Genomic DNA, 27087 nt, shown 5'->3' on the forward strand with positions numbered 1-27087 from the left:
AGAGACTCTCCATACAGTAAGATACATAGAGACACTCCATACAGTAAGACACATAGAGACTCTCCATACAGTAAGACACATAGAGACTCTCCATACAGTAAGATACATAGAGACTCTCCAAACAGTAACATACATAGAGACTCTCCATACAGTAAGATGTTATAGATACATATAAATTGTTAATGTGGTTTCAGGTTAACAGGCAGTGAGGAGGACCAGGTGATGGTTCTCTATAACTCTGGTCTGAGTTTCTCTAAGCGTCTATATACCCTTCTGGACGTCAGCTTTACTCCTGTCCACCTACACCAACCCCTGGAGACCATCATGAGACAACCTCTGGTCTACGTCAGAGACATGGTGCCTCATACCTGCTTCCAGGCCATGTCACGGTACTACACCTGTCTGTCTGTCTGTCTGTTACTCATGTCTGTCTGTGTCTGTCTGTCTGTCTGTCTGTCTGTCTGTCTGTCTGTCTGTCTGTTACGTCTGTCTGTCTGTCTCTGTCTGTTACGTCTGTCTGTCTGTCTCTGTCTGTTACGTCTGTCTGTCTGTCTGTCTCTGTCTGTTACGTCTGTCTGTCTGTCTGTCTCTGTCTGTTACGTCTGTCTGTCTGTTACGTCTGTCTGTCTGTCTGTCTGTTACGTCTGTCTGTCTGTCTGTCTGTTACGTCTGTCTGTCTGTCTGTTACGTCTGTCTGTCTGTCTGTCTGTCTGTTACGTCTGTCTGTCTGTCTCTATCTGTCTTTAACCTCCAACACATGGTTGTATGCTCAGCCCTGTGGTTGTATGCTCAGCCCTGTGGTTGTATGCTCAGCCCTGTGGTTGTATGCTCAGCCCTGTGGTTGTATGCTCAGCCCTGTGGTTGTATGCTCAGCCCTGTGGTTGTATGCTCAGCCCTGTGGTTGTATGCTCAGCCCTGTGGTTGTATGCTCAGCCCTGTGGTTGTATGCTCAGCCCTGTGGTTGTATGCTCAGCCCTGTGGTTGTATGCTCAGCCCTGTGGTTGTATGCTCAGCCCTGTGGTTGTATGCTCAGCCCTGTGGTTGTATGCTCAGCCTGCTGATGTGTATGTGTTATATATTATGAATATTTTTTTATTTAACCTTCATTTAACTAGGCAAGTCAGTTAAGAACAAATTCTTATTACAATGACGGCCTATCGGGGAACAGTGGCAGAACGACAGAAGGGCAGAACGACAGATGTTTTACCTTGTCAGCTCGGGGATTCGATCCAGCAACCGTTCAGTTACTGGCCCAACGCTCTAACCACTAGGTTTATGGTTAATATGGTTAATGTGGTTGTGTATGTTTAATATGGTTAATGTGGTTGTGTATGGTTAATATGGTTAATGTGGTTGTGTATGGTTAATATGGTTAATGTGGTTGTGTATGTTTAATATGGTTAATATATGGTTAATATGGTTAATGTGGTTGTGTATGTTTAATATGGTTAATATGGTTGTGTACGGTTAATATTAGTGATGCACCGATATAACATTTTTGGCTGATACCGATATCCGATCATTTCCTTGCCAAAAAAACCCGATACCGATAACCGATGTAAAAAAATAAGTGTCCTTTTAAGCATTCTAGTACAGTTAAACAGTTACACACACACATGGACGCAGCGGTCTAAGGTACTGCATCTCAGTGCAAGAAGATTCACTACAGTCCCTGGTTCGAATACATGCTGTATCACATCCGGCCGTGATTGGGACTCCCATAGGGCGGCGCACAATTGGCCCAGCGTCGTCCGGGTTTGGCTGGGGTAGGCCGTCATTGTAAATAAGAATTTGTTCTTAACTGACTTGCCTAGTTAAATAAAAGGTTACACACACACCACACTGACCAAAAAGTTGTTTTGTTGGCATTTACGTATGTCCCCATTACCAGTAAAACATAATCAAAACCTATTTATTTCACTTACTTGCTGTGCTGTTTCGTTGTTCATTTGTGCAGTCGTTTCATTCTCAACCAGGATTTCCATAGAACGCCGTTTGGGTCTTTGTGCGTCAAATAAGCTTGTTGACCAATCAGGAACTGAATATGACTGCACGTCACATAATGTAACGCGTTCATACATTTTTTCGTAGTTATTAATACACTTTGATTACACTATCACTCGTATTTCACGTCACAACGGTTCATCGATACGTACGATATGATGCTGGTAAAGTTGTCTGGCGCACCTACAGTGCTGGTCATAATAAAAAGCTAGCTCATGGATGCAAACAATGTTCTTGCCCAAAAACACAGCAAAACGACAATCTGTTTCAGTAGCTATAGTTAGCTAGCTAACTATATAGCTAGGTGTCATCATCTAAAATAACCCAAATTTATAAGACAGTTCTTATTTGATTAATGGTGGTCAGACCCATCTATGTGAAGCTAGCCACAATAAGGATTAGACACAATAGTGGACTTTGCAGTTAGCCTTCAAAATAAAAGTATATAATCGACAGTGACGCAAATGAATACAAATAGTGTACTTATGCCATAATTCAATAGATCATGGTAAACGAGGTTGGAATGTTATATAAAATCAACAAAAGACAATCATTTGTTTATTTGACTAAAATAAAATAAGAGCAACAATGCTAATATTTGCGTAAGCTCTTCACAGTTGTGTTCTGTGGGTGTCACCGAGTAGACTGATACCCCATTTCATTGCTTCACATTCTAACCTTGTTTAACATTATCTCGTTGAAATATGGCATGATTCCACCAATTGTAACCTTCTGCATCACTTTCAAAGAGGTACTTTTATTTTGAAGGCAAACCGCAAATTCCACTATTGTGCCTAATCCTTATTGTGGCTAGCTTCACAACATATTACACGGTCCGGTCGAGCGTCACTAGCCAGATGAAGATAGCTGGCTGCTTATAACGTTAGCATTGGGCAACAGGGTTAAGTAGCTGGCTAGTTATATATTTTCATGAACTGAAGTTCAATTTCAATAGGCAAACAACAAGTGGCAACCTAGCTAATACTTACTCACAAGGATTCCTAAATCATTGCTAAGAATAATGAAAATGACTGCAGTTTCTACTGGTCATTGTTTTCAGGATGGTTGTATTGGTGCTAGCTAGGTACAAAGCTAGCTACCCCAGAAGTTGCGGCCAAACAAATAATGCTTTATTACCAATGCAGTATTGTAAACACATCGTTCAGTGTTTGCTTGTTTGCAGACTTTTTTTTGTACAGCTTTGACAGTGCTACTGATAGTAGTGGTGGCACTTGGCTTGCGCTTGCAAATTCAGCACACACAAAATTCGATAATAGAACTGTGCAATTTGATGTGTCAAATTAAAAGCTTATTTAACACGTCAAATAGTGTTATTGTCAAATAGTGTTATTTTCAAATAGTGTTATTTGACGTGTAGCTTTTTTGACACGCAAAGACCCAAACAGCGTTCCATAGTATGTATGCCATGAAGCTAATAGCAGTGACGCTATTACTGTGTAACTCCGGTAGGGCAACATCTGAAAAATAGTGCAATTGGTAGTGTGTACCGGTGCTCGATCAGTCGCGAAAGCCAACATCACCCACAACAGAGAACGTTTGATTGTCATGGGCACTGAATTCCATTTCGCCTTTGAGTTGTCTCGCTGAAATTTTCTTACTCTTTCAAATGACTGCTGGACTTGTTGACTGCTCGATCCACACAGCAGACATTGTGGGCTAGGAATGCTGTGTTGCACGTGTAGAGCAACATTTTACGTGGCGTCATCACGTCCTGTACCTACGTTATATAGGTATGCACGTCAGCTTTGACATCGGTTTTGCACATCGCCGTTAAACTAGACATCGGGCCGATACCGATGTGGGCATTTTTATCTAATATCGGCCGATTCAGATATGTTCACCGATATATCATGCATCCCTAGTTAATATGGTTAATATGGTTGTGTATGGTTAATATGGTTGTGCATGGTTAATATGGTTGTAAATGATTCTTCAGGTTTAGCCTGCTGATAGTATGTGTTATGGTTGTATATGGTTAATATAGTTGTATATGATTCTTCAGGTTGAGCCTGCTGGTCCAGCTGAGGAAGATGAAGGACGTTGTCCAGAACAATCTGTTCCCGTCGGCTGAGATGGTCCTCTCCATGACCAAGGAGTTTGGAGTGGTGCACCCTGGGAGGTGGCAGCAGAGGCTGCTGGGTAGTGGTGCAGCAGAGGCTGATGTGTTGTCACACCATGGCTCGGAGAACACACAATGCCACGTGGATACACACAATGCTCCCTACTTACAGTGGAAACAATACCTCACCAACCAGCAGATGAACAAACTCACCAAGGATTTTATACAGGTTGTGCTGTCTTGTGTTATGTTACGCTATGCCTGTTTATGCTATACTATGTTATGCTATGCAATTTTATATAATATATAATAATGAAATGCTATATTACGCTCTGTTATGTTATTCTATTTTTGTTATGTTATGTTATGCTATATTATGCTATGCTAATCAATATTATGTTATGCTATATTATGCTATGCTAATCGATATGTTATGCTATATTTTGCTATGCTATATTATGCTATTTTATATTCTGTTATGCAATATTATGCTATGCTTATGCTATATTATATGATGTTATGTTATGCTATATTATGTTATGCTATGCTATATTATGTTATGCTATATTATGTTATGCTATGTTATGCCCCCTCATCAATCTACATACAATATCACATAATGACAAAGCAAAAACAGTAAAAAAAGAAAAAGTTAAAAGGAAATATCACATTTACATAAGTATTCAGACCCTTTACTTTGTTGTAGGACATTTGGCAGTGATTACAGCCTCGAGTCTTCTTGGGTATGATTCTACAAGCTTGGCACATCTGTATTTGGGGAGTTTCTCCCATTCTTCTCTGCAGATCCTCTCGAGCTCTGTCAGGTTGGATGGGGAGCCTCGCTGCACAGCTGTTTTCAGGTCTCTCCAGAGATGTTCGATCGGGTTCAAGTCTGGGCTCCTGCATTGTCTTGGCTGTGCTTAGGGTCGTTGTCCAGTTAGAAGGTGAACCTTCGCCCCAGAAAAACATCCCCACAGCATGATGCTACCATCACCTGCTTCACTGTAGGGATTGTGTCAGATTTCCTCCAGACGTGACACTTGGCATTCAGGCCAAATAGTTCAATCTTGGTTTTATCAGACAAGAGAATCTTATTTCTCATGGTCTGAGAGTCTTTAGGTGCCTTTTGGGAAACTCCAAGCGGGCGTTTGCCTATTCCTGAGGAGTGGCTTCTGTCTGGCAACTCTACCATAAAGGCTTGATTGGTGGAGTGCTGCAGAGATGGTTGTTCTTCTGGAAGGTTCTCCCATCTCCACAGAGGAACTGTGGAGCTCTGTCAGAGTGACCATAGGGATCTTGGTCACTTCCCTGACCAAGGCCCTTCTCCCCCGATTGCTCAGTTTGGGAGGGCAGCCAGCTCTAGCAAGAGTCTTGGTGGTTCCAAACCTCTTCCATTTAAGAATGATATAGGCCATGGTGTTCTTGGGGACCTTCAATGCTGCAGAAATGTTTTGGTACCCTTCCCCAGATCTGTTCCTCGACACAATCCTGTCTCGGCTCTAAGGACAATTCCTTGGCTTGGTTTTTGCTCTGACATGCACTGTCAACTGTGGGACCTTTATATAGACAGGTGTGCCGTTGCAAATCTAATCAAATTGTATTTGTCACATGCGCCGAATACAACAGGTGTACATTGAAATGCTTACTTAGAAGCCTTTAACCAACAACGCAGTTTAAAGAAAATAAGTTGTTCAAACAGACAGCTCAACGCGTCAGTATCTCTCACAAATACAAGAAGAAACCAGGAAAAAGATCAGACTGGCGTTCTACTTAATACAAAGGAACTTCCATACATCTCCACTAACACATTGTAACCAGTTGCTGAAGTGTCAGACAAAACACCCTCCAACATGAAGGACTGGGCTGTCCCCCATGTCTCACAGTATCTTCTCTGGCTGCTTACCAGCATCTCCCCTCTGCAGAGACACGAACCCATCTGAAACAAAGGGTTCATACATATCTGATCCAAAATCTTGTTAAGGAGACCAGAGACTTAGTGGGCTGGAGTGTTCCCACAAGAAGGCTTTTTATCTTGTTAAGGAGACCAGAGACTTAGTGGGCTGGAGTGTTCCCACAAGAAGGCTTTTTATCTTGTTAAGGAGACCAGAGACTTAGTGGGCTGGAGTGTTCCCACAAGAAGGCTTTTTATCTTGTTAAGGAGACCAGAGACTTAGTGGGCTGGAGTGTTCCCACAAGAAGGCTTTTTATCTTGTTAAGGAGACCAGAGACTTAGTGGGCTGGAGTGTTCCCACAAGAAGGCTTTTTATCTCAACGCAGGACACCGAGAGACAATTTCTCACGGCAGTAATGACAAACTGGCGGATCAAAAAAAACAACGTTTTCTGCAGAGTCACTGACCAAACCCAAAATGACACTCATGGGGGTGTCCACTGAAAGACACTCATGGGGGAGTCCACTGAAAGACACTCATGGGGGAGTCCACTGAAAGACACTCATGGGGGAGTCCACTGAAAGACACTCATGGGGGAATCCACTGAAAGACACTCATGGGGGAGTCCACTGAAAGACACTCATGGGGGTGTCCACTGAAAGACACTCATGGGGGAGTCCACTGAAAGACACTCATGGGGGAGACCACTGAAAGACACTCATGGGGGAGTCCACTGAAAGACACTCATGGGGGAGTCCACTGAAAGACACTCATGGGGGAGTCCACTGAAAGACACTCATGGGGGAGTCCACTGAAAGACACTCATGGGGGAGTCCACTGAAGACACTCATGGGGGTGTCCACTGAAAGACACTCATGGGGGAGTCCACTGAAAGACACTCATGGGGGAGTCCACTGAAAGACACTCATGGGGGAGTCCACTGAAGACACTCATGGGGGTGTCCACTGAAAGACACTCATGGGGGAGTCCACTGAAAGACACTCATGGGGGAGTCCACTGAAAGTTGACTAGCAACAACAACTGGAACCTAAAAGACACCCAGTAAGAGGAAAACAAAAGAAAAACCCACTCCAAACTTAGACAGGAATCAAACCAAAAAGTGGAGCAAAGAGAAAACATGGAAGATCAGATAAAGAATTGCTTGTCTAGAAATCAAAATAGGGAGCGCCAACTAAAGATGTTAACCCTCCACATCTCTCAAGACAACTGGAGCACTGGGCCAGCCACTCTTAAATAGCACCTGGGTCAGCACAGGTGAAACACCTAAATAATATGTTTTGCTCTGAGACCAGACTAATGGACAGTACAAACAGATATAGGACCAGGCTAAATAAATAAAGTTGCCTAGGGGCATTTCGCTACACCTGCTAAACGCATGTATGTTTCCAATAAAATGTGATTTGATTAGATGTTTTTTTAAACAAACACCATTTCATTGCAGTAACTCTGATTCAACCCATCCATATGTATTCTCAGGCCAACATTGCGGAAGTGCAGCAGGCCAGTCTTCAGCTGCAGAGGGCCAGACCTGCAGTACTGCTAGCTCCACTGGATGACAAAAAACACAGCATTCAGACCACAATGCAGGTATGGAGCAGGATGTGGTACAAGGTAGAAACATGCTACACAGGGATGGAGCAGGTTGTGGTACAGAGTAGATTGATTCTACACAGGTATGGAGCAGGATGTGGTACAGAGTAGATTGATTCTACACAGGTATGGAGCAGGATGTGGTACAGAGTAGATTGATTCTACACAGGTATGGAGCAGGTTGTGGTACAGAGTAGATTGATTCTACACAGGTATGGAGCAGGATGTGGTACAGAGTAGATTGATTCTACACAGGGATGGAGCAGGATGTGGTACAGAGTAGATTGATTCTACACAGTGATGGAGCAGGTTGTGGTACAGAGTAGATTGATTCTACACAGGGATGGAGCAGGTTGTGGTACAGAGTAGATTGCTTCTACACAGGGATGGAGCAGGATGTGGTACAGAGTAGATTGATTCTACACAGGGATGGAGCAGGATGTGGTACAGAGTAGATTGATTCTACACAGGGATGGAGCAGGATGTGGTACAGAGTAGATTTATTCTACACAGGGATGGAGCATTACAGAGAGATACCATTATAAGTAACAGAGAGTAACAGAGAGGTAACATTATAGTGAGACAACATTACAGGTAACATTAGAGAGATATAACATTAGAGATACCATTATAGAGAGATAACATTAGAGATACCATTATAGAGAGATAACATTACATGTAACATTATAGAGAAACAACATTACAGGTAACATTATAGAGAGATAACATTAAAGATAACATTACAGGTAACATTATAGAGAGATAACATTACAGGTAACATTATAGAGAGATAACATTACAGGTAACATTATAGAGAGATAACATTACAGGTAACATTATAGAGAGATAACATTAAAGATAACATTACAGGTAACATTATAGAGAGATAACATTAGAAATAACAGTATAGAGAGATAACATTACAGGTAACATTACAGAGAGACAACATTACAGGTAACATTATAGAGAGATAACATTAGAGATAACATTACAGGTAACATTACAGAGAGACAACATTACAGGTAACATTATAGAGAGATAACATTAGAGATAACATTACAGGTAACATTATAGAGAGATAACATTAAAGATAACATTATAGAGAGATAACATTACAGGTAACATTATAGAGAGATAACATTACAGGTAACATTATAGAGAGATAACATTACAGGTAACATTATAGAGAGATAACATTACAGGTAACATTAGAGAGATAACATTACAGGTAACAATAGAGAGATAGCATTACAGGTAACATTATAGAGAGATAACATTACAGGTAACATTATAGAGAGATAACATTACAGGTAACATTATAGAGAGATAACATTAGAGATAACATTACAGGTAACAATAGAGAGATAGCATTATAGGTAACATTATAGAGAGATAACATTACAGGTAACATTATAGAGATATAACATTACAGGTAACATTATAGAGAGATAACATTACAGGTAACATTATAGAGATACAACATTACAGGTAACATTATAGAGAGATAACATTACAGGTAACATTATAGAGATATAACATTACAGGTAACATTATAGAGAGATAACATTACAGGTAACATTATAGAGAGATAACATTACATGTAACATTAGAGAGATAACAGTACATGGTACATTACAGTGATGTAACATTAGAGAGATAACATTACAGGTAACATTAGAGAGATAACATTACAGGTAACATTAGATAGATAACATTACAGGTAACAATAGAGAGATAACATTACATGTAACATTAGAGAGATAACATTACAGGTAACAATAGAGAGATAGCATTACAGGTAACATTATAGAGATAACATTACATGTACCATTATAGAGATAACATTACAGGTAACATGACAAAGCAGGTTACAGAGATGCTGCATGGGGAGATGACACAGGTAACATGACACAATACCATGTTTGCCTGCTGAATTAAAGGGACATTCACCCATTTTGATTGCTCAGAGATGCACAAAAAAACAATATAACAATCTATTGATTCCCGGGGTAATTTGCTTTCATGTGTATCTGAGCTTTTTGCCCTTCAAGCATGTGTAAATACAGCCGGCATGACGAGTTTTGCATCATTTGATTAGTGATTAGTTTGTTAGTGTTCAGTTCAAGGTGACTCATAGGAATATGGTTCACTGAACTACCTCTGCTACATGGACATGTGTATTCCTCTCCCCAGTCAGAGAAACCCTGAAGAAAGCATCCACCCAAAACAAATAAATATTTCTCAAATCTATACTGAACAAAGATATAAATGCAACATGTAAAGTGTTGGTCCCATGTTTCATGAGCTGAAATAAAAGATCCCAGAATTGTTCCATACACACAAAAAGCTTATTTCAGTAAGATAGAGACAGGAAGCAAGTGCAGTTAGTGAGTTTAATGACGAAGAACATTGAACGATACAAAACAAGATAAGCGTCTAAAGTACAAAACAAGAAAAGTACTGTATGGTGTTGTGTGGGCAAGCGATTTGCTGATGTCAGCGTTGTGAACCGAGTGCCCCATGGTGGCAGTGGGGTTATGGTATGAGCAGACATAAGCTACGGACACAATTGCATTTTATCGATGGCAATTTGAATGCACCGTGACGAGATCCTGAGGCCCATTGTCGTGCCCTTCATTCGCCTCCATCACCTCATGTTTCAGCATGACAATGCACTGCCCCATGTCTCAAGGATCTGTACACAATTCCTAGAAGCTGAAAATGTCCCAGTTCGTCCATGGCCTGCATACTCACCAGACATGTCACCCATTAAGCATGTTCAACAGCCGGATCAACATTATGCAAAGGAGATGTGTCACACTGAATGAGGCAAATGATGGTCACACCAGATACTGACTGGTTTTCTGATCCACACCCCTACCTTTTTTAAAAAGGTATCTGTGACCAACAGATGCATATCTGTATTCCCAGTCATGTGAAATCCATAGATTAGGGCCTAATGAATGTATTTTAAAACCCTGAATTTCTTATATGAACTGTAACTCAGTAAAAACTTTTAAATTGTTGCATGTTGTGTTTATATTTTTGATCAGTGACCTTCCATTGTCATCAAGAAGGGCTAAATATACTCGCTTCCTCTCCCTATGCAGTCTTTAGGGCAGAGGTGGACCTACAACCAGCAGTACCACAGCGCTACTGTCGACCCCCAGGAGGTAGAGGCTGAGCGGAAGGCTAGGGAGGCCCAGAGGAGGGCAGCCTGGAGGACCCCCGATGGCTTCCTCTACCCAGGCTTCAGGAGTTCCATCGAAGCCAACGAACACCCCAGACACCCGGATGAGGCCCGCAGGGACGAGCTCAGGAAGGTGATATCATAGATAGCCCAGGGGTTAGAGGTCCGGTTACAGCAGGGTCATATTCATTAAGGCACATTCTTTCACATTCACAACCCAGGTTTCAGCAGGCTTCACCATCACCAGTATGTTCTGCAACTGAAAACAACTTATTCAATCAATCAATCAAATGTATTTATAAAGCCCTTCTTACATCAGCTGATGTCACAAAGTGCTGTACAGAAAACCAGCCTAAAACCTCAAACAGCAAGCAATGCAGGTGAAGAATCAAGGTGGCTAGGAAAAACTTCCTAGAATCAAATCAAAGTTTATTTGTCACATGCGCTGAATACAACAGGTGTAGACCTTACAGTGAAATGCTTACTTACAGGCTCTAACCAATAGTGCAAAAAAGGTATTAGGTGAACAATAGGTAAGTAAAGAAATAAAACAACAGTAAAAAGACAGGCTATATACAGTAGCGAGGCTATAGAAGTAGCAAGGCTACATACAGACACCGGTTAGTCAGGCTGATTGAGGTAGTATGTTTTTTTTATTTATTTATTTTTATTTAACCTTTATTTAACCAGGTAGGCAAATTGAGAACACGTTCTCATTTACAATTGCGACCTGGCCAAGATAAAGCAAAGCAGTTCGACACATACAACAACACATAGTTACACATGGAGTAAAACAAACATATAGTCAATAATACAGTGAAAAAAAATAAGTCTATATACAATGTGAGCAAGTGAGGTGAGATAAGGGAGGTGAAGGCAGACAAATATATGTATAAATAAATAAAAATATAAAAGGCCATGGAGGCGAAGTGAGTACAACACAGCAAGTAAAATAAAAACTAAAAAAACACAGGAATGGTTGGTTTGCAGTGGAAGAAAGTGCAAAGTAGAGACAGAAATAATGGGGTGCAAAGGAGCAAAATAAATTAATAAATAAATACAGTAGGTAAAGAGGTAGTTGTTTGGGCTAAATTGTAGATGGGTTATGTACAGGTGCAGTAATCTATGAGCTGCTCTGACAGCTGGTGCTTAAAGCTAGTGAGGGAGATAGGTGTTTCCAGTTTCAGAGATTTTTGTAGTTCGTTCCAGTCATTGGCAGCAGAGAACTGGAAGGAGAGGCGTCCAAAGGAAGAATTGGTTTTGGGGGTGACTAGAGAGATATACCTGCTGGAGCGCGTGCTACAGGTAGGTGCTGCTATGGTGACCAGCGAGCTGAGATAAGGGGGGACTTTACCTAGCAGGGTCTTGTAGATGACCTGGAACCAGTGGGTTTGGCGACGAGTATGAAGCAAGGGCCAGCCAACGAGAGTGTACAGGTCGCAGTGGTGGGTAGTATATGGGGCTTTGGTGACAAAACGGATGGCACTGTGATAGACTGCATCCAATTTATTGAGTAGGGTTTTGGAGGCTATTTTGTAAATGACATCACCGAAGTCGAGGATTGGTAGGATGGTCAGTTTTACAAGGGTATGTTTGGCAGCATGAGTAAAGGATGCTTTGTTGCGGAATAGGAAGCCAATTCTAGATTTGACTTTGGATTGGAGATGTTTGATGTGAGTCTGGAAGGAGAGTTTACAGTCTAACCAGACACCTAGGTATTTGTAGTTGTCCACATATTCTAAGTCAGAGCCGTCCAAAGTAGTGATGTTGGACAGGCGGGCAGGAGCAGGCAGCGATCGGTTGAAGAGCATGCATTTGGTTTTACTTGTATTTAAGAGCAGTTGGAGGCCACGGAAGGAGAGTTGTATGGCATTGAAGCTCGCCTGGAGGGTTGTTAACACAGTGTCAAAAGAAGGGCCAGAAGTATACAGAATAGTGTCGTCTGCGTAGAGGTGGATCAGAGAATCACCAGCAGCAAGAGCGACATCATTGATGTAAACAGAGAAGAGAGTCGGTCCAAGAATTGAACCCTGTGGCACCCCCATAGAGACTGCCAGAGGCCCGGACAACAGACCCTCCGATTTGACACACTGAACTCGATCAGAGAAGTAGTTGGTGAACCAGGCGAGGCAATCATTAGAGAAACCAAGGCTGTCGAGTCTGCCAATGAGGATGTGGTGATTGACAGAGTCAAAAGCCTTGGCCAGGTCAATGAATACGGCTGCACAGTATTGTTTCCTATCGATGGCGGTTACGATATCGTTTATGACCTTGAGCGTGGCTGAGGAGCACCCATGACCAGCTCTGAAACCAGATTGCATAGCGGAGAAGGTGTGGTGGGATTCGAAATGTACATGTAGATATGGTTAAAGTGACTATGCATATATGATGAACAGAGAGTAGCAGTAGCGTAAAAGAGGGGTTGGCGGGTGGTGGGTGTAGGGACACAATGCAGATAGTCCGGTTAGCCAATGTGGTTGGTAAGCCCAATTGAGGTAGTATGTACATGAATGTATAGTTAAAGTGACTATGCATATATAATCAACAGAGAGTAGCAGCAGCGTAAAAAGAGGGGTTGGGAGGGTTGGGAGGTATGGCTTGGGGGTAAAAACTGTTGAGAAGCCTTTTTGTCCTAGACTTGGCACTCCGGTACCGCTTGCCATGCGGTAGTAGAGAGAACAGTCTATGACTGGGGTGGCTGGGGTCTTTGACCATTTTTAGGGCCATCCTCTGACACCGTCTGGTGTAGAGGTCCTGGATGGCAGGCAACTTAGCCCCAGTGATGTACTGAGCCGTACGCACTACCCTCTGAAGTAGGCCAAGCAATTGCCATACCAGGCAGTGATGCAACCAGTCAGGATGCTCTCGATGTTGCAGCTGTAGAACCTTTTGAGGATCTCAGGACCCATGCCAAATCTTTTTAGTTTCCTGAGGGGGAATAGGCTTTGTCGTGCCCTCTTCACGACTGTCTTGGTGTGTTTGGACAATTCTAGTTTGTTGTTGATATGGACACCAAGGAACTTGAAGCTCTCAACCTGCCCCTCTACATCCCCGTCGATGAGAATGGGGGTGTGCTCGGTCCTCCTTTTCCTGTAGTCCACAATCATCTCCTTAGTCTTGGTTATGTTGAGGGATAGTTTGTTATTCTGGCACCACCCGGCCAGATCTCTGACCTCCTCCCTATAGGCTGTCTCATCGTTGTTGGTGATCAGGCCTACCACTGTTGTGTCGTCTGCAAACTTAATGATGGTGTTGGAGTCATGCCTGGCCATGCAGTCGTGGGTGAACAGGGAGTATAGGAGGGGACTGAGCACGCACCCCTGTGGAGCTCCAGTGTTGAGGATCAGCGTGGCATATGTGTTGCTACCTACCCTCACCACCTGGGGGCGGCCTGTCAGGAAGTTCAGGATCCAGTTGCAGAGGGAGGTGTTTAGTCCCAGGATCCTTAGCTTAGTGATGAGCTTTGACGGTACTATGGTGTTGAACGCTGAGCTGTAGTCAATGAATAGAATTCTCACGTAAGTGTTCCTTTTGTCCAGGTGAGAAAGGGCAGTGTGGAGTGCAATTGAGATTGCATCATCCGTGGATCTGTTTGGGCAGTATGCAAATTGGAGTGGGTCTCGGGTTTCTGGGATAATGGTGTTGATGTGAGACATTACCAACCTTTCAAAGCACTTCATGGCTACGGATGTGAGTGCTACGGGTCTGTAGTCATTTAGGCAGGTTGCCTTTGTGTTCTTGGGCACAGGGACTATGGTGGTCTGCTTGAAACACGTTGGTATTACAGACTCAATCAGGGACATGTTGAAAATGTCAGTGAAGACACCTGCCAGTTGGTCAGCACATGCCCGGAGCACACGTCCTGGTAATCCGTCTGGCTCCGCAGTATGTTGACCTGTTTAAAGGTCTTACTCACGTCGGCTACGGAGAGCGTGATCACACAGTCGTCTGGAACAGATGATGCTCTCATGTGTGCCTCAGTATTGCTTGCCTCGAAGCGAGCATAGAAGTTATTTAGCTCGTCTGGTAGGCTCGTGTCACTGGGCAGCTCGTGGCTGTGCTTCCCTTTGTAGTCTGTAATAGTTTGCAAGCCCTGCCACTGTAACAGTATAACTTTAGTACGTCCCCTCGCCCCGACACGGGCGCGAACCAGGGACCCTCTGCACACATCAACAACTGACACCCACGAAGCATCGTTACCCATCGCTCCACAAAAGCCGCCGCCCTTGCAGAACAAGGGGCAACACTACATCTAGGTTTCAGAGCAAGTGACGTAACTGATTGAAACGCTACTAGCGCGTACCCGCTAACTAGCTAGCCATTTCACATCCGTTACACCACATAAGACAAGCGTCGGAGCTGGTGTAGTATGATTCAATCTTAGCCTTGTATTGACGCTTTGCCTGTTTGGTGGTTCGTTGCAGGGCATAGCAGGATTTATTTTAACCTCTAATTCCTCCCAAACCCGGATCCGGGAGCACCCCCATCAGTAAAAAAGCTGACTAGCATAGCCTAGCATAGCGTCACAAGTAAATACTAGCATCTAAATATCATTAAATCACAAGTCCAAGACACCAGATGAAAGATACACATCTTGTGAATCCAGCCATCATTTCCGATTTTTTAAATGTTTTACAGGGAAGACACAATATGTATTTCTATTAGCTAACCACCATAGCAAAAGACACAACTTTTTTTCCCCACCATTTTTTTACTGCATAGGTAGCCATCACTAATTCGACCAAATAAAGATATAAATAGCCACTAACCAAGAAAAAACTTCATCAGATGACAGTCTGATAACATATTTATTGTATAGCATATGTTTTGTTAGAAAAATGTGCATATTTCAGGTATAAATCACAGTTCTACATTGCAGCTGCAATCTGAAATAGCGTTGATGCAGGCAGAATAATTACAGAGACCAACGTCAAATACCTAATTACTCATCATAAAACATTTCTGAAAAATACACAGCGTACAGCAAATGAAAGCCCAACATCTTGTGAATCCAGCCAATATGTCAGATTTTTTCATTGTTTTACAGCGAAAACACAATATAGCATTATATTAGCTTACCACAATAGCCAGAAACACAACCGCATTTACCAGCAGCAAATGTTAGCGATCGTAACAATCCAGCAAAAGATATATAATTTGACTAACCTTGATAAACTTCATCAGATGACAGTCCTGTAACATCATATTACACAATGCATATAGGTTTTGTTCGAAAATGTGCACATTTAGCAGCACAAATCGTGGTTATACAATGTGACCAGTAGCAACATTTCATGCATTCTGGTCGGCGCCATCTTGGAGAGGCACCTAATCTAATCGATAAATAATCATAAACTTGACTAAAAAATACAGGTTGGACAGCAAATGAAAGATGCATTAGTTATTAATGCAACCGCTGTGTTAGATTTTTAAAATTAACGTTACTAGACATACAGTGTGCGTTACAGCCAGACTAGTGCCGCAATTAATGGCGGACAAATCCTTTTACATTTTTCCACATAAATACGGAATAACATCATAAATAGCTCTTACTTTTGGACGAGCTTCCATCAGAATCTTGGGCAAGTTGTCCTTTGTCCAAAATAATCGTTGCTCGGTTGTAAAACGTCCTCTTCAACTTTGGAACTAGCAGCTAACAATAGCTATGTGGCGCAGACATGCCCAAATGTTCAAAACGCAATACTAAGGAAATTCCGAAAATCGCAATATACTCGCATAAACTGATATAACTCGGTTTAAAATAACTTTGTTATGATGTTTCTAACACCTATATAGAATTAAATTACAGACGGATATATCTAAGGCCGATAACTGAGCGTTTCAAAATGCCATCCTGAGGTCTTGCTTTGCGTCCTGACGAACGTCGAAAAGAGAGCTCCCTCCGTTCCTTGGGGCTTTATAAGGTCTGAGATCTGCGTAGAAACTCCATTCCAATTCTCATTGGTTACTGACATCCAGGGGAAGGCGGGTGCAGTTCATGTCGACCCATAGGATACATACAGAACTTTAAACTGATCTGAGAACAGAGCCTCGTTTTCAGACCTTCGCAGTTCCTGTCATGAATTTCGCTGCAGAATGAGTTCTGTTTCACCCACAGACATAATTCAAACGGTTTTAGAAACTAGAGATTGTTTTCTATCCAATAGTAATAATAATATGCATATTGTACGAGCAAGAATTGAGTACGAGGCAGTTTAATTTGGGAACGATAAATGTCGAAATTGAAACAGGCTTCCGGGTTAGAGTCAAATCAAATCAAATCAAATGTATTTATATAGCCCTTCGTACATCAGCTGATATCTCAAAGTGCTGTACAGAAACCCAGCCTAAAACCCCAAACAGCAAGCAATGCAGGTGTAGAAGCACGGTGGCTAGGAACAACTCCCTAGAAAGGAGAAATCTGCATTTCTACAGACAATGGAATTCTCTGGTTGAAACATTATTGAAGATGTATGATAAAAACATCCTAAAGATTGATTCTATACTTCGTTTGACATGTTTCTACGAACTGTAATATTACTTTTTGTCTGAACTTTCACCTGGACTTGCCCGCGCCTCCTGAGTTTGGATTTGTGTACTAAACGCGCAAACAAAAAGGAGGTATTTGGACATACATGATGGATTTTATCGAACAAAACAAACATTTATTGTGGAACTGGGATTCCTGGGAGTGCATTCTGATGAAGATCATCAAAGGTAAGTGAATATTTATATTTGCTATTTCTGACTTCTATTGACTCCACAACATGGCGGGTATCTGTATGGCTTGTTTTTGTGTCTGAGCGCCGTACTCAGATTATTGCATGGTGTGCTTTTTCCGTAAAGCTTTTTTGAAATCTGACACAGCGGTTGCATTAAGGAGAAGTTTAGCTATAATTCCATGCATAACACTTGTATCTTTTAGCAATGTTTATTATGAGTGTTTCTGTAAATGGATGTGGCTCTTTGCAAAATTACCTGATGTTTTGGAAGCAAAACATTACTGAACATAACGCGCCAATATAAACTGAGATTTTTGGATATAAATATGAACTTTATCGAACAAAACATACATGTATTGTGTAACATGAAGTCCTATGAGTGCCATCTGATGAAGATCATCAAAGGTTAGTGATTAATTTTATCTCTATTTCTGCTTTTTGTGACTCCTCTCTTTGGCTGGAAAAATGGCTGTGTTTTTCTGTGACTAGGTGCTGACCTAACATAATCGTTTGGTGTGCTTTCGTCGTAAAGCCTTTTTGAAATCGGACACTGTGGCTGGATTAACAACAAGTTTATCTTTAAAATGGTGTAAAAACGTGTATGTTTGAGGAATTTTAATTATGGGATTTCTGTTGTTTTGAATTTGGCGCCCTGCAATTTCACAGGCTGTTGGCGAGGTGGGACGCTACCGTCCCGAATATCCCAGAGAGGTTAAATAAAGAAGTGGCCCAAGGCAGCTGCCCTGCGGTATTCCAATGTTTAAAACATGAGAGGAAGAAAATGAACCATTGATATAAGTGGACTGTTTCCTGTCAGTTAGATATGACTGTACCTAATTCAATACTACCTCCTTAAAACCCTAATGCATTAATTTTGTCAAAATTATTTCATGATCCACTAAATCAAATGCTGCACTGAAATCTAAAAATAGTACACCCACAAACGTGCCATTATGCATCGCATTGAGTCACTGGTCAGTCATGTCAACCAATGCAGTGGTAGTGGAATGTTTTTTGCGATAAGCATGCTGATTGGCTGTAATCAGATTATTCTTTTCCATGTACTCCCATATTTGTCTACTCACAATACCCTCCAATATCTGACTGGGAGTAGACTAATTGGTCAACTATTGGCAGGAGTAATGGGTTCTTTGCTGTCTTTCGGAATAGGACACAATTTCGCATGCTTCCATACATTTGCAAACATCCCCTTTTCCAGTGACCAATTAAATATGTATCTCAGTGGAACTGCAATCTGGGGAGCAGCACAGCGAAGCAAAAAATTGTCCATAAGACCATAACCTGTAGATTTACCATCAGGTAATGACTTCAATAGGTTTAACACCTCCTCCACTGACACCGTTTGCAGACTAAAAGAGCAGGTCTTGTTGCATCACTAACCATAATGTATATCTCTATAGGGTTATGGTTAGTGATGTATACCTCTATAGGGTTAGTGATGTATACCTCTATAGGGTTATGGTTAGTGATGTATACCTCTATAGGGTTATGGTTAGTGATGTATACCTCTATAGGGTTATGGTTAGTGATGTATATCTCTATAGGGTTATGGTTAGTGATGTATATCTCTATAGGGTTAGTGATGTATATCTCTATAGGGTTATGGTTAGTGATGTATATCTCAATAGGGTTAGTGATGTATATCTCTATAGGGTTATGGTTAGTGATGTATATCTCTATAGGGTTATGGTTAGTGGTGTATATCTATATAGGGTTATGGTTAGTGATGTATATCTCTATAGGGTTAGTGATGTATATCTCCATAGGGTTATGGTTCATGATGTATAACTCTATAGGGCTAACCCTATAGAGATATACATCACTAACCCTATAGAGATATACATCACTAACCATAACCCTATAGATATACATCACCAACCATAACCCTATAGAGATATACATCACGAACCATAACCCTATAGAGATATACACCACTAACCATAACCCTATAGAGATATACATCACTAACCCTATATAGTTATAAATCACTTACCCTATAGAGATATACATCACTAACCATAACCCTATAGAGATATACATCACTAACCATAATGTATATCTCTATAGGGTTAGTGATGTATATTTATAGGGTTATGGTTAGTGATGTATACCTCTATAGGGTTATGGTTAGTGATGTATATCTCTATAGGGTTATGGTTAGTGATGTATATCTCTATAGGTTTATGGTTAGTGATGTATATCTCTATAGGGTTATGGTTAGTGATGTATACCTCTATAGGGTTATGGTTAGTGATGTATACCTCTATAGGGTTATGGTTAGTGATGTATATCTCTATAGGGTTAGTGATGTATATCTCTATAGGGTTAGTGATGTATATCTCTATAGGGTTATGGTTAGTGATGTATATCTCAATAGGGTTAGTGATGTATATCTCTATAGGGTTATGGTTAGTGATGTATACCTCTATAGGGTTATGGTTAGTGATGTATATCTCTATAGGGTTAGTGATGTATATCTCTATAGGGTTATGGTTAGTGATGTATATCTCAATAGGGTTAGTGATGTATATCTCTATAGGGTTATGGTTAGTGATGTATATCTCTATAGGGTTATGGTTAGTGGTGTATATCTATATAGGGTTATGGTTAGTGATGTATATCTCTATAGGGTTAGTGATGTATATCTCCATAGGGTTATGGTTCGTGATGTATAACTCTATAGGGTTAGTGATGTATATCTCTATAGGGTTATGGTTAGTGATGTATATCTCTATAGGGCTAACCCTATAGAGATATACATCACTAACCCTATAGAGATATACATCACTAACCCTATAGAGATATACATCACTAACCATAACCCTATAGAGATATACATCACTAACCTAACCCTATAGAGATATACATCACTAACCATAACCCTATAGAGATATACATCACTAACCATAACCCTATAGAGATATACATCACTAACCATAATGTATATCTCTATAGGGTTAGTGATGTATATTTATAGGGTTATGGTTAGTGATGTATATCTCTATAGGGTTAATGATGTATATCTCTATAGGGTTATGGTTAGTGATGTATATCTCTATAGGGTTATGGTTAGTGATGTATATCTCTATAGGGTTATGGTTAGTGATGTATATCTCTATAGGGTTAGTGATGTATATCTCTATAGGGTTATGGTTAGTGATGTATATCTCAATAGGGTTAGTGATGTATATCTCTATATGGTTATGGTTAGTGATGTATATCTCTATAGGGTTATGGTTAGTGGTGTATATCTATATAGGGTTAGTGATGTATAACTCATAGGGTTAGTGATGTATATCTCTATAGGGTTAGTGATGTATATCTCTATAGGGTTATGGTTCGTGATGTATAACTCTATAGGGTTAGTGATGTATATCTCTATAGGGTTATGGTTCGTGATGTATAACTCTATAGGGTTATGGTTAGTGATGTATATCTCTATATGGTTATGGTTAGTGATGTATATCTCTATAGGGTTAGTGATGTATATCTCTATAGGGTTAGTGATGTATATCTATATAGGGTTATGGTTAGTGATGTATATCTCTATAGGGTTAGTGATGTATATCTCTATAGGGTTAGTGATGTATATCTATATAGGGTTAGTGATGTATAACTCTATAGGGTTAGTGATGTATATCTCTATAGGGTTATGGTTAGTGATGTATATCTCTATAGGGCTAACCCTATAGAGATATACATCACTATACCGCTATAGTTAGATGATACATCATCTAACCATAACCCTAGTAGATATACATCACCAACCATAACCCTATAGAGATATACATCACTAACCATAACCCTATAGAGTTAGTGATATATCATCTAACCATAACCCTATGATTAGTGATATACACCACTATAGCGCATAACCCTATAGAGTTATACATCACTAACCCTATAGAGATATACATCACTAACCCTATAGAGATATACATCACTAACCATAACCCTATAGAGATATACATCACTAACCATAACCCTATATAGATATACATCACTAACCCTATAGAGATATACATCACTAACCATAACCCTATAAAGATATACATCACTAACCATAACCCTATAGAGGTATACATCACTAACCCTATAGAGATATACATCACTAACCATAACCCTATAGAGATATACATCACTAACCATAACCCTATAGAGATATACATCACTAACCCTATAGAGATATACATCACTAACCATAACCCTATAGAGATATACATCACTAACCATAACCCTATAGAGATATACATCACTAACCATAACCCTATAGAGATATACATCATTAACCCTATAGAGATATACATCACTAACCATAACCCTATAAATATACATCACTAACCCTATAGAGATATACATTATGGTTAGTGATGTATATCTCTATAGGGTTATGGTTAGTGATGTATATCTCTATAGGGTTATGGTTAGTGATGTATATCTCTATAGGGTTATGGTTAGTGATGTATATCTCTATAGGGTTAGTGATGTATATCTCTATAGGGTTAGTGATGTATATCTCTATAGGGTTATGGTTAGTGATGTATATCTCTATAGGGTTATGGTTAGTGATGTATATCTCTATAGGGTTATGGTTAGTGATGTATACCTCTATAGGGTTATGGTTAGTGATGTATATCTATATAGGGTTAGTGATGTATAACTCTATAGGGTTAGTGATGTATATCTCTATAGGGTTAGTGATGTATATCTCTATAGGGTTATGGTTAGTGATGTATATCTCTATAGGGTTATGGTTAGTGATGTATATCTCTATAGGGTTATGGTTAGTGGTGTATATCTCTATAGGGTTATGGTTAGTGATGTATATCTCTATAGGGTTGTGGTTAGTGATGTATATCTCTATAGGGTTAGTGATGTATATCTCTATAGGGTTAGTGATGTATATCTCTATAGGGTTATGGTTAGTGATGTATATCTCTATAGGGTTAGTGGTGTATATCTCTATAGGGTTAGTGATGTATATCTATATAGGGTTAGTGATGTATAACTCTATAGGGTTAGTAATGTATATCTATATAGGGTTATGGTTAGTGGTGTATATCTCTATAGGGTTATGGTTAGTGATGTATATCTCTATAGGGTTAGTGATGTATATCTCTATAGGGTTATGGTTAGTGATGTATATCTCTATAGGGTTAGTGGTGTATATCTCTATAGGGTTAGTGATGTATAACTCTATAGGGTTAGTGATGTATATCTCTATAGGGTTATGGTTAGTGATGTATACCTCTATAGGGTTAGTGGTGTATAACTCTATAGGGTTAGTGATGTATAACTCTATAGGGTTAGTGATGTATATCTCTATAGGGTTAGTGATGTATAACTCTATAGGGTTATGGTTAGTAATGTATTTAAAACAGCTATGTGTGGCATCTTAATGCGTAATGTCTCTACCTCCATAGCCTTGGAGAGAGAATGTGCTCCATGGCAACACCCGGAGACCCACACTGCCTCAGAGAGACATCCGACCCTGGCTACACCGCTACAACGACATGGAGCTCTACATCACACCCCCACCAGTCTTTAGTCCTGTCCCCCCTGTTACTATACACCTGGCAGGTAACACAACTTCAGCCCTGTTACTATACACCTGGCAGGTAACACACCTTCAGCCCTGTTAGTATACACCTGGCAGGTAACACACCTTCAGCCCTGTTAGTATACACCTGGCATGTAACACACCTTCAGCCCTGTTACTATACACCTGGCAGGTAACACACCTTCAGCCCTGTTACTATACACCTGGCAGGTAACACACCTTCAGCCCTGTTACTATACACCTGGCAGGTAACACACCTTCAGCCCTGTTACTATACACCTGGCAGGTAACACACTTTCAGCCCTGTTACTATATACCTGGCAGGTAACACACCTTCAGCCCTGTTAGTATACACCTGGCAGGTAACACACCTTCAGCCCTGTTACTATACACCTGGCAGGTAACACACCTTCAGCCCTGTTACTATACACCTGGCAGGTAACACACCTTCAGCCCTGTTAGTAAGCACCTGGCAGGTAATACACCTTCAGCCCTGTTACTATATACCTGGCAGGTAACACACCTTCAGCCCTGTTACTATACACCTGGCAGGTAACACACCTTCAGCCCTGTTACTATACACCTGGCAGGTAACACACATTCAGCCCTGTTACTATACACCTGGCAGGTAACACACCTTCAGCCCTGTTAGTATACACCTGGCAGGTAACACACCTTCAGCCCTGTTACTATAGACCTGGCAGGTAACACACCTTCAGCCCTGTTACTATACACCTGGCAGGTAACACACCTTCAGCCCTGTTACTATACACCTGGCATGTAACACACCTTCAGCCCTGTTAGTATACACCTGGCAGGTAATACACCTTCAGCCCTGTTACTATACACCTGGCAGGTAACACACCTTCAGCCCTGTTACTATATACCTGGCAGGTAACACACCTTCAGCCCTGTTACTATTTACCTGGCAGGTAACACACCTTCAGCCCTGTTACTATACACCTGGCAGGTAACACACCTTCAGCCCTGTTAGTATACACCTGGCAGGTAACACACCTTCAGCCCTGTTACTATACACCTGGCAGGTAACACACCTTCAGCCCTGTTAGTAATCACCTGGCAGGTAATACACCTTCAGCCCTGTTACTATATACCTGGCAGGTAACACACATTCAGCCCTGTTACTATACACCTGGCAGGTAACACACCTTCAGCCCTGTTACTATACACCTGGCAGGTAACACACATTCAGCCCTGTTACTATACACCTGGCAGGTAACACACCTTCAGCCCTGTTAGTATACACCTGGCAGGTAACACACCTTCAGCCCTGTTACTATAGACCTGGCAGGTAACACACCTTCAGCCCTGTTACTATACACCTGGCAGGTAACACACCTTCAGCCCTGTTACTATACACCTGGCATGTAACACACCTTCAGCCCTGTTAGTATACACCTGGCAGGTAATACACCTTCAGCCCTGTTACTATACACCTGGCAGGTAACACACCTTCAGCCCTGTTACTATATACCTGGCAGGTAACACACCTTCAGCCCTGTTACTATTTACCTGGCAGGTAACACACCTTCAGCCCTGTTACTATACACCTGGCAGGTAACACACCTTCAGCCCTGTTAGTATACACCTGGCAGGTAACACACCTTCAGCCCTGTTACTATACACCTGGCAGGTAACACACCTTCAGCCCTGTTACTATACACCTGGCAGGTAACACACCTTCAGCCCTGTTACTATACACCTGGCAGGTAACACACCTTCAGCCCTGTTACTATACACCTGGCAGGTAACACACCTTCAGCCCTGTTAGTATACACCTGGCAGGTAACACACCATCAACCCTGTTACTATACACCTGGCAGGTAACACACCTTCAGCCCTGTTAGTATACACCTGGCAGGTAACACACCTTCAGCCCTGTTACTATACACCTGGCAGGTAACACACCTTCAGCCCTGTTACTATACACCTGGCAGGTAACACACCTTCAGCCCTGTTACTATACACCTGGCAGGTAACACACCTTCAGCCCTGTTACTATACACCTGGCAGGTAACACACCTTCAGCCCTGTTAGTATACACCTGGCAGGTAACACACCTTCAGCCCTGTTACTATACACCTGGCAGGTAACACACCTTCAGCCCTGTTACTATACACCTGGCATGTAACACACCTTCAGCCCTGTTACTATACACCTACCAGGTACCAGACCCCCACCCTGTCTCTATAGTTACTATACACCTACCAGGTACCATACCCCCACCCTGTCTCTATAGTTACTATACACCTACCATGTACCAGACCCCCACCCTGTCTCTATAGTTACTATACACCTACCAGGTACCAGACCCCCACCCTGTCTCTATAGTTACTATACACCTACCAGGTACCAGACCCCCACCCTGTCTCTATAGTTACTATACACCTACCAGGTACCAGACCCCCACCCTGTCTCTATAGTTACTATACACCTACCAGGTACCAGACCCCCACCCTGTCTCTATAGTTACTATACACCTACCATGTACCAGACCCCCACCCTGTCTCTATAGTTACTATACACCTACCATGTACCAGACCCCCACCCTGTCTCTATAGTTACTATACACCTACCATGTACAATACCCCCACCCTGTCTCTATAGTTACTATACACCTACCAGGTACCAGACCCCACCCTGTCTCTATAGTTACTATACACCTACCATGTACCAGACCCCCACCCTGTCTCTATAGTTACTATACACCTACCAGGTACCATACCCCCACCCTGTCTCTATAGTTACTATACACCTACCATGTACCAGACCCCCACCCTGTCTCTATAGTTACTATACACCTACCAGGTACCAGACCCCCACCCTGTCTCTATAGTTACTATACACCTACCAGGTACCAGACCCCCACCCTGTCTCTATAGTTACTATACACCTACCATGTACCAGACCCCCACCCTGTCTCTATAGTTACTATACACCTACCAGGTACCAGACCCCCACCCTGTCTCTATAGTTACTATACACCTACCAGGTACCAGACCCCCACCCTGTCTCTATAGTTACTATACACCTACCATGTACCAGACCCCCACCCTGTCTCTATAGTTACTATACACCTACCAGGTACCAGACCCCCACCCTGTCTCTATAGTTACTATACACCTACCAGGTACCAGACCCCCACCCTGTCTCTATAGTTACTATACACCTACCAGGTACCAGACCCCCACCCTGTCTCTATAGTTACTATACACCTACCAGGTACCAGACCCCCACCCTGTCTCTATAGTTACTATACACCTACCAGGTACCAGACCCCACCCTGTCTCTATAGTTACTATACACCTACCATGTACCAGACCCCCACCCTGTCTCTATAGTTACTATACACCTACCAGGTACCAGACCCCCACCCTGTCTCTATAGTTACTATACACCTACCATGTACCAGACCCCCACCCTGTCTCTATAGTTACTATACACCTACCAGGTACCAGACCCCCACCCTGTCTCTATAGTTACTATACACCTACCAGGTACCAGACCCCCACCCTGTCTCTATAGTTACTATACACCTACCAGGTACCAGACCCCCCCCTGTCTCTATAGTTACTATACACCTACCATGTACCAGACCCCCACCCTGTCTCTATAGTTACTATACACCTACCAGGTACCAGACCCCCACCCTGTCTCTATAGTTACTATACACCTACCAGGTACCAGACCCCCACCCTGTCTCTATAGTTACTATACACCTACCAGGTACCAGACCCCCACCCTGTCTCTATAGTTACTATACACCTACCAGGTACCAGACCCCCACCCTGTCTCTATAGTTACTATACACCTACCATGTACCAGACCCCCACCCTGTCTCTATAGTTACTATACACCTACCAGGTACCAGACCCCCACCCTGTCTCTATAGTTACTATACACCTACCAGGTACCAGACCCCCACCCTGTCTCTATAGTTACTATACACCTACCATGTACCAGACCCCCACCCTGTCTCTATAGTTA

The 27087-nt window shown here is 41.8% G+C and overlaps 1 protein-coding gene across 1 annotated transcript in view; it reads left to right on the forward strand.

Annotated features, from left to right (window-relative positions):
• cfap92 (cilia and flagella associated protein 92 (putative)) overlaps positions 1–27087 on the forward strand; it is a 93536-nt gene that overhangs the window by 36142 nt on the left and 30307 nt on the right. Inside the window, exons 12-16 of the mRNA XM_071334621.1 lie at positions 195–389; positions 4028–4313; positions 7473–7583; positions 10697–10909; positions 22943–23099. Coding sequence (XP_071190722.1) covers positions 195–389; positions 4028–4313; positions 7473–7583; positions 10697–10909; positions 22943–23099 — 962 coding nt within the window. The remainder of the gene's footprint in view (positions 1–194; positions 390–4027; positions 4314–7472; positions 7584–10696; positions 10910–22942; positions 23100–27087) is intronic.

Source organism: Salvelinus alpinus, chromosome 12 (genome assembly GCF_045679555.1).
Source record: "Salvelinus alpinus chromosome 12, SLU_Salpinus.1, whole genome shotgun sequence".
NCBI classification, from domain to species: Eukaryota; Metazoa; Chordata; class Actinopteri; order Salmoniformes; family Salmonidae; genus Salvelinus; species Salvelinus alpinus.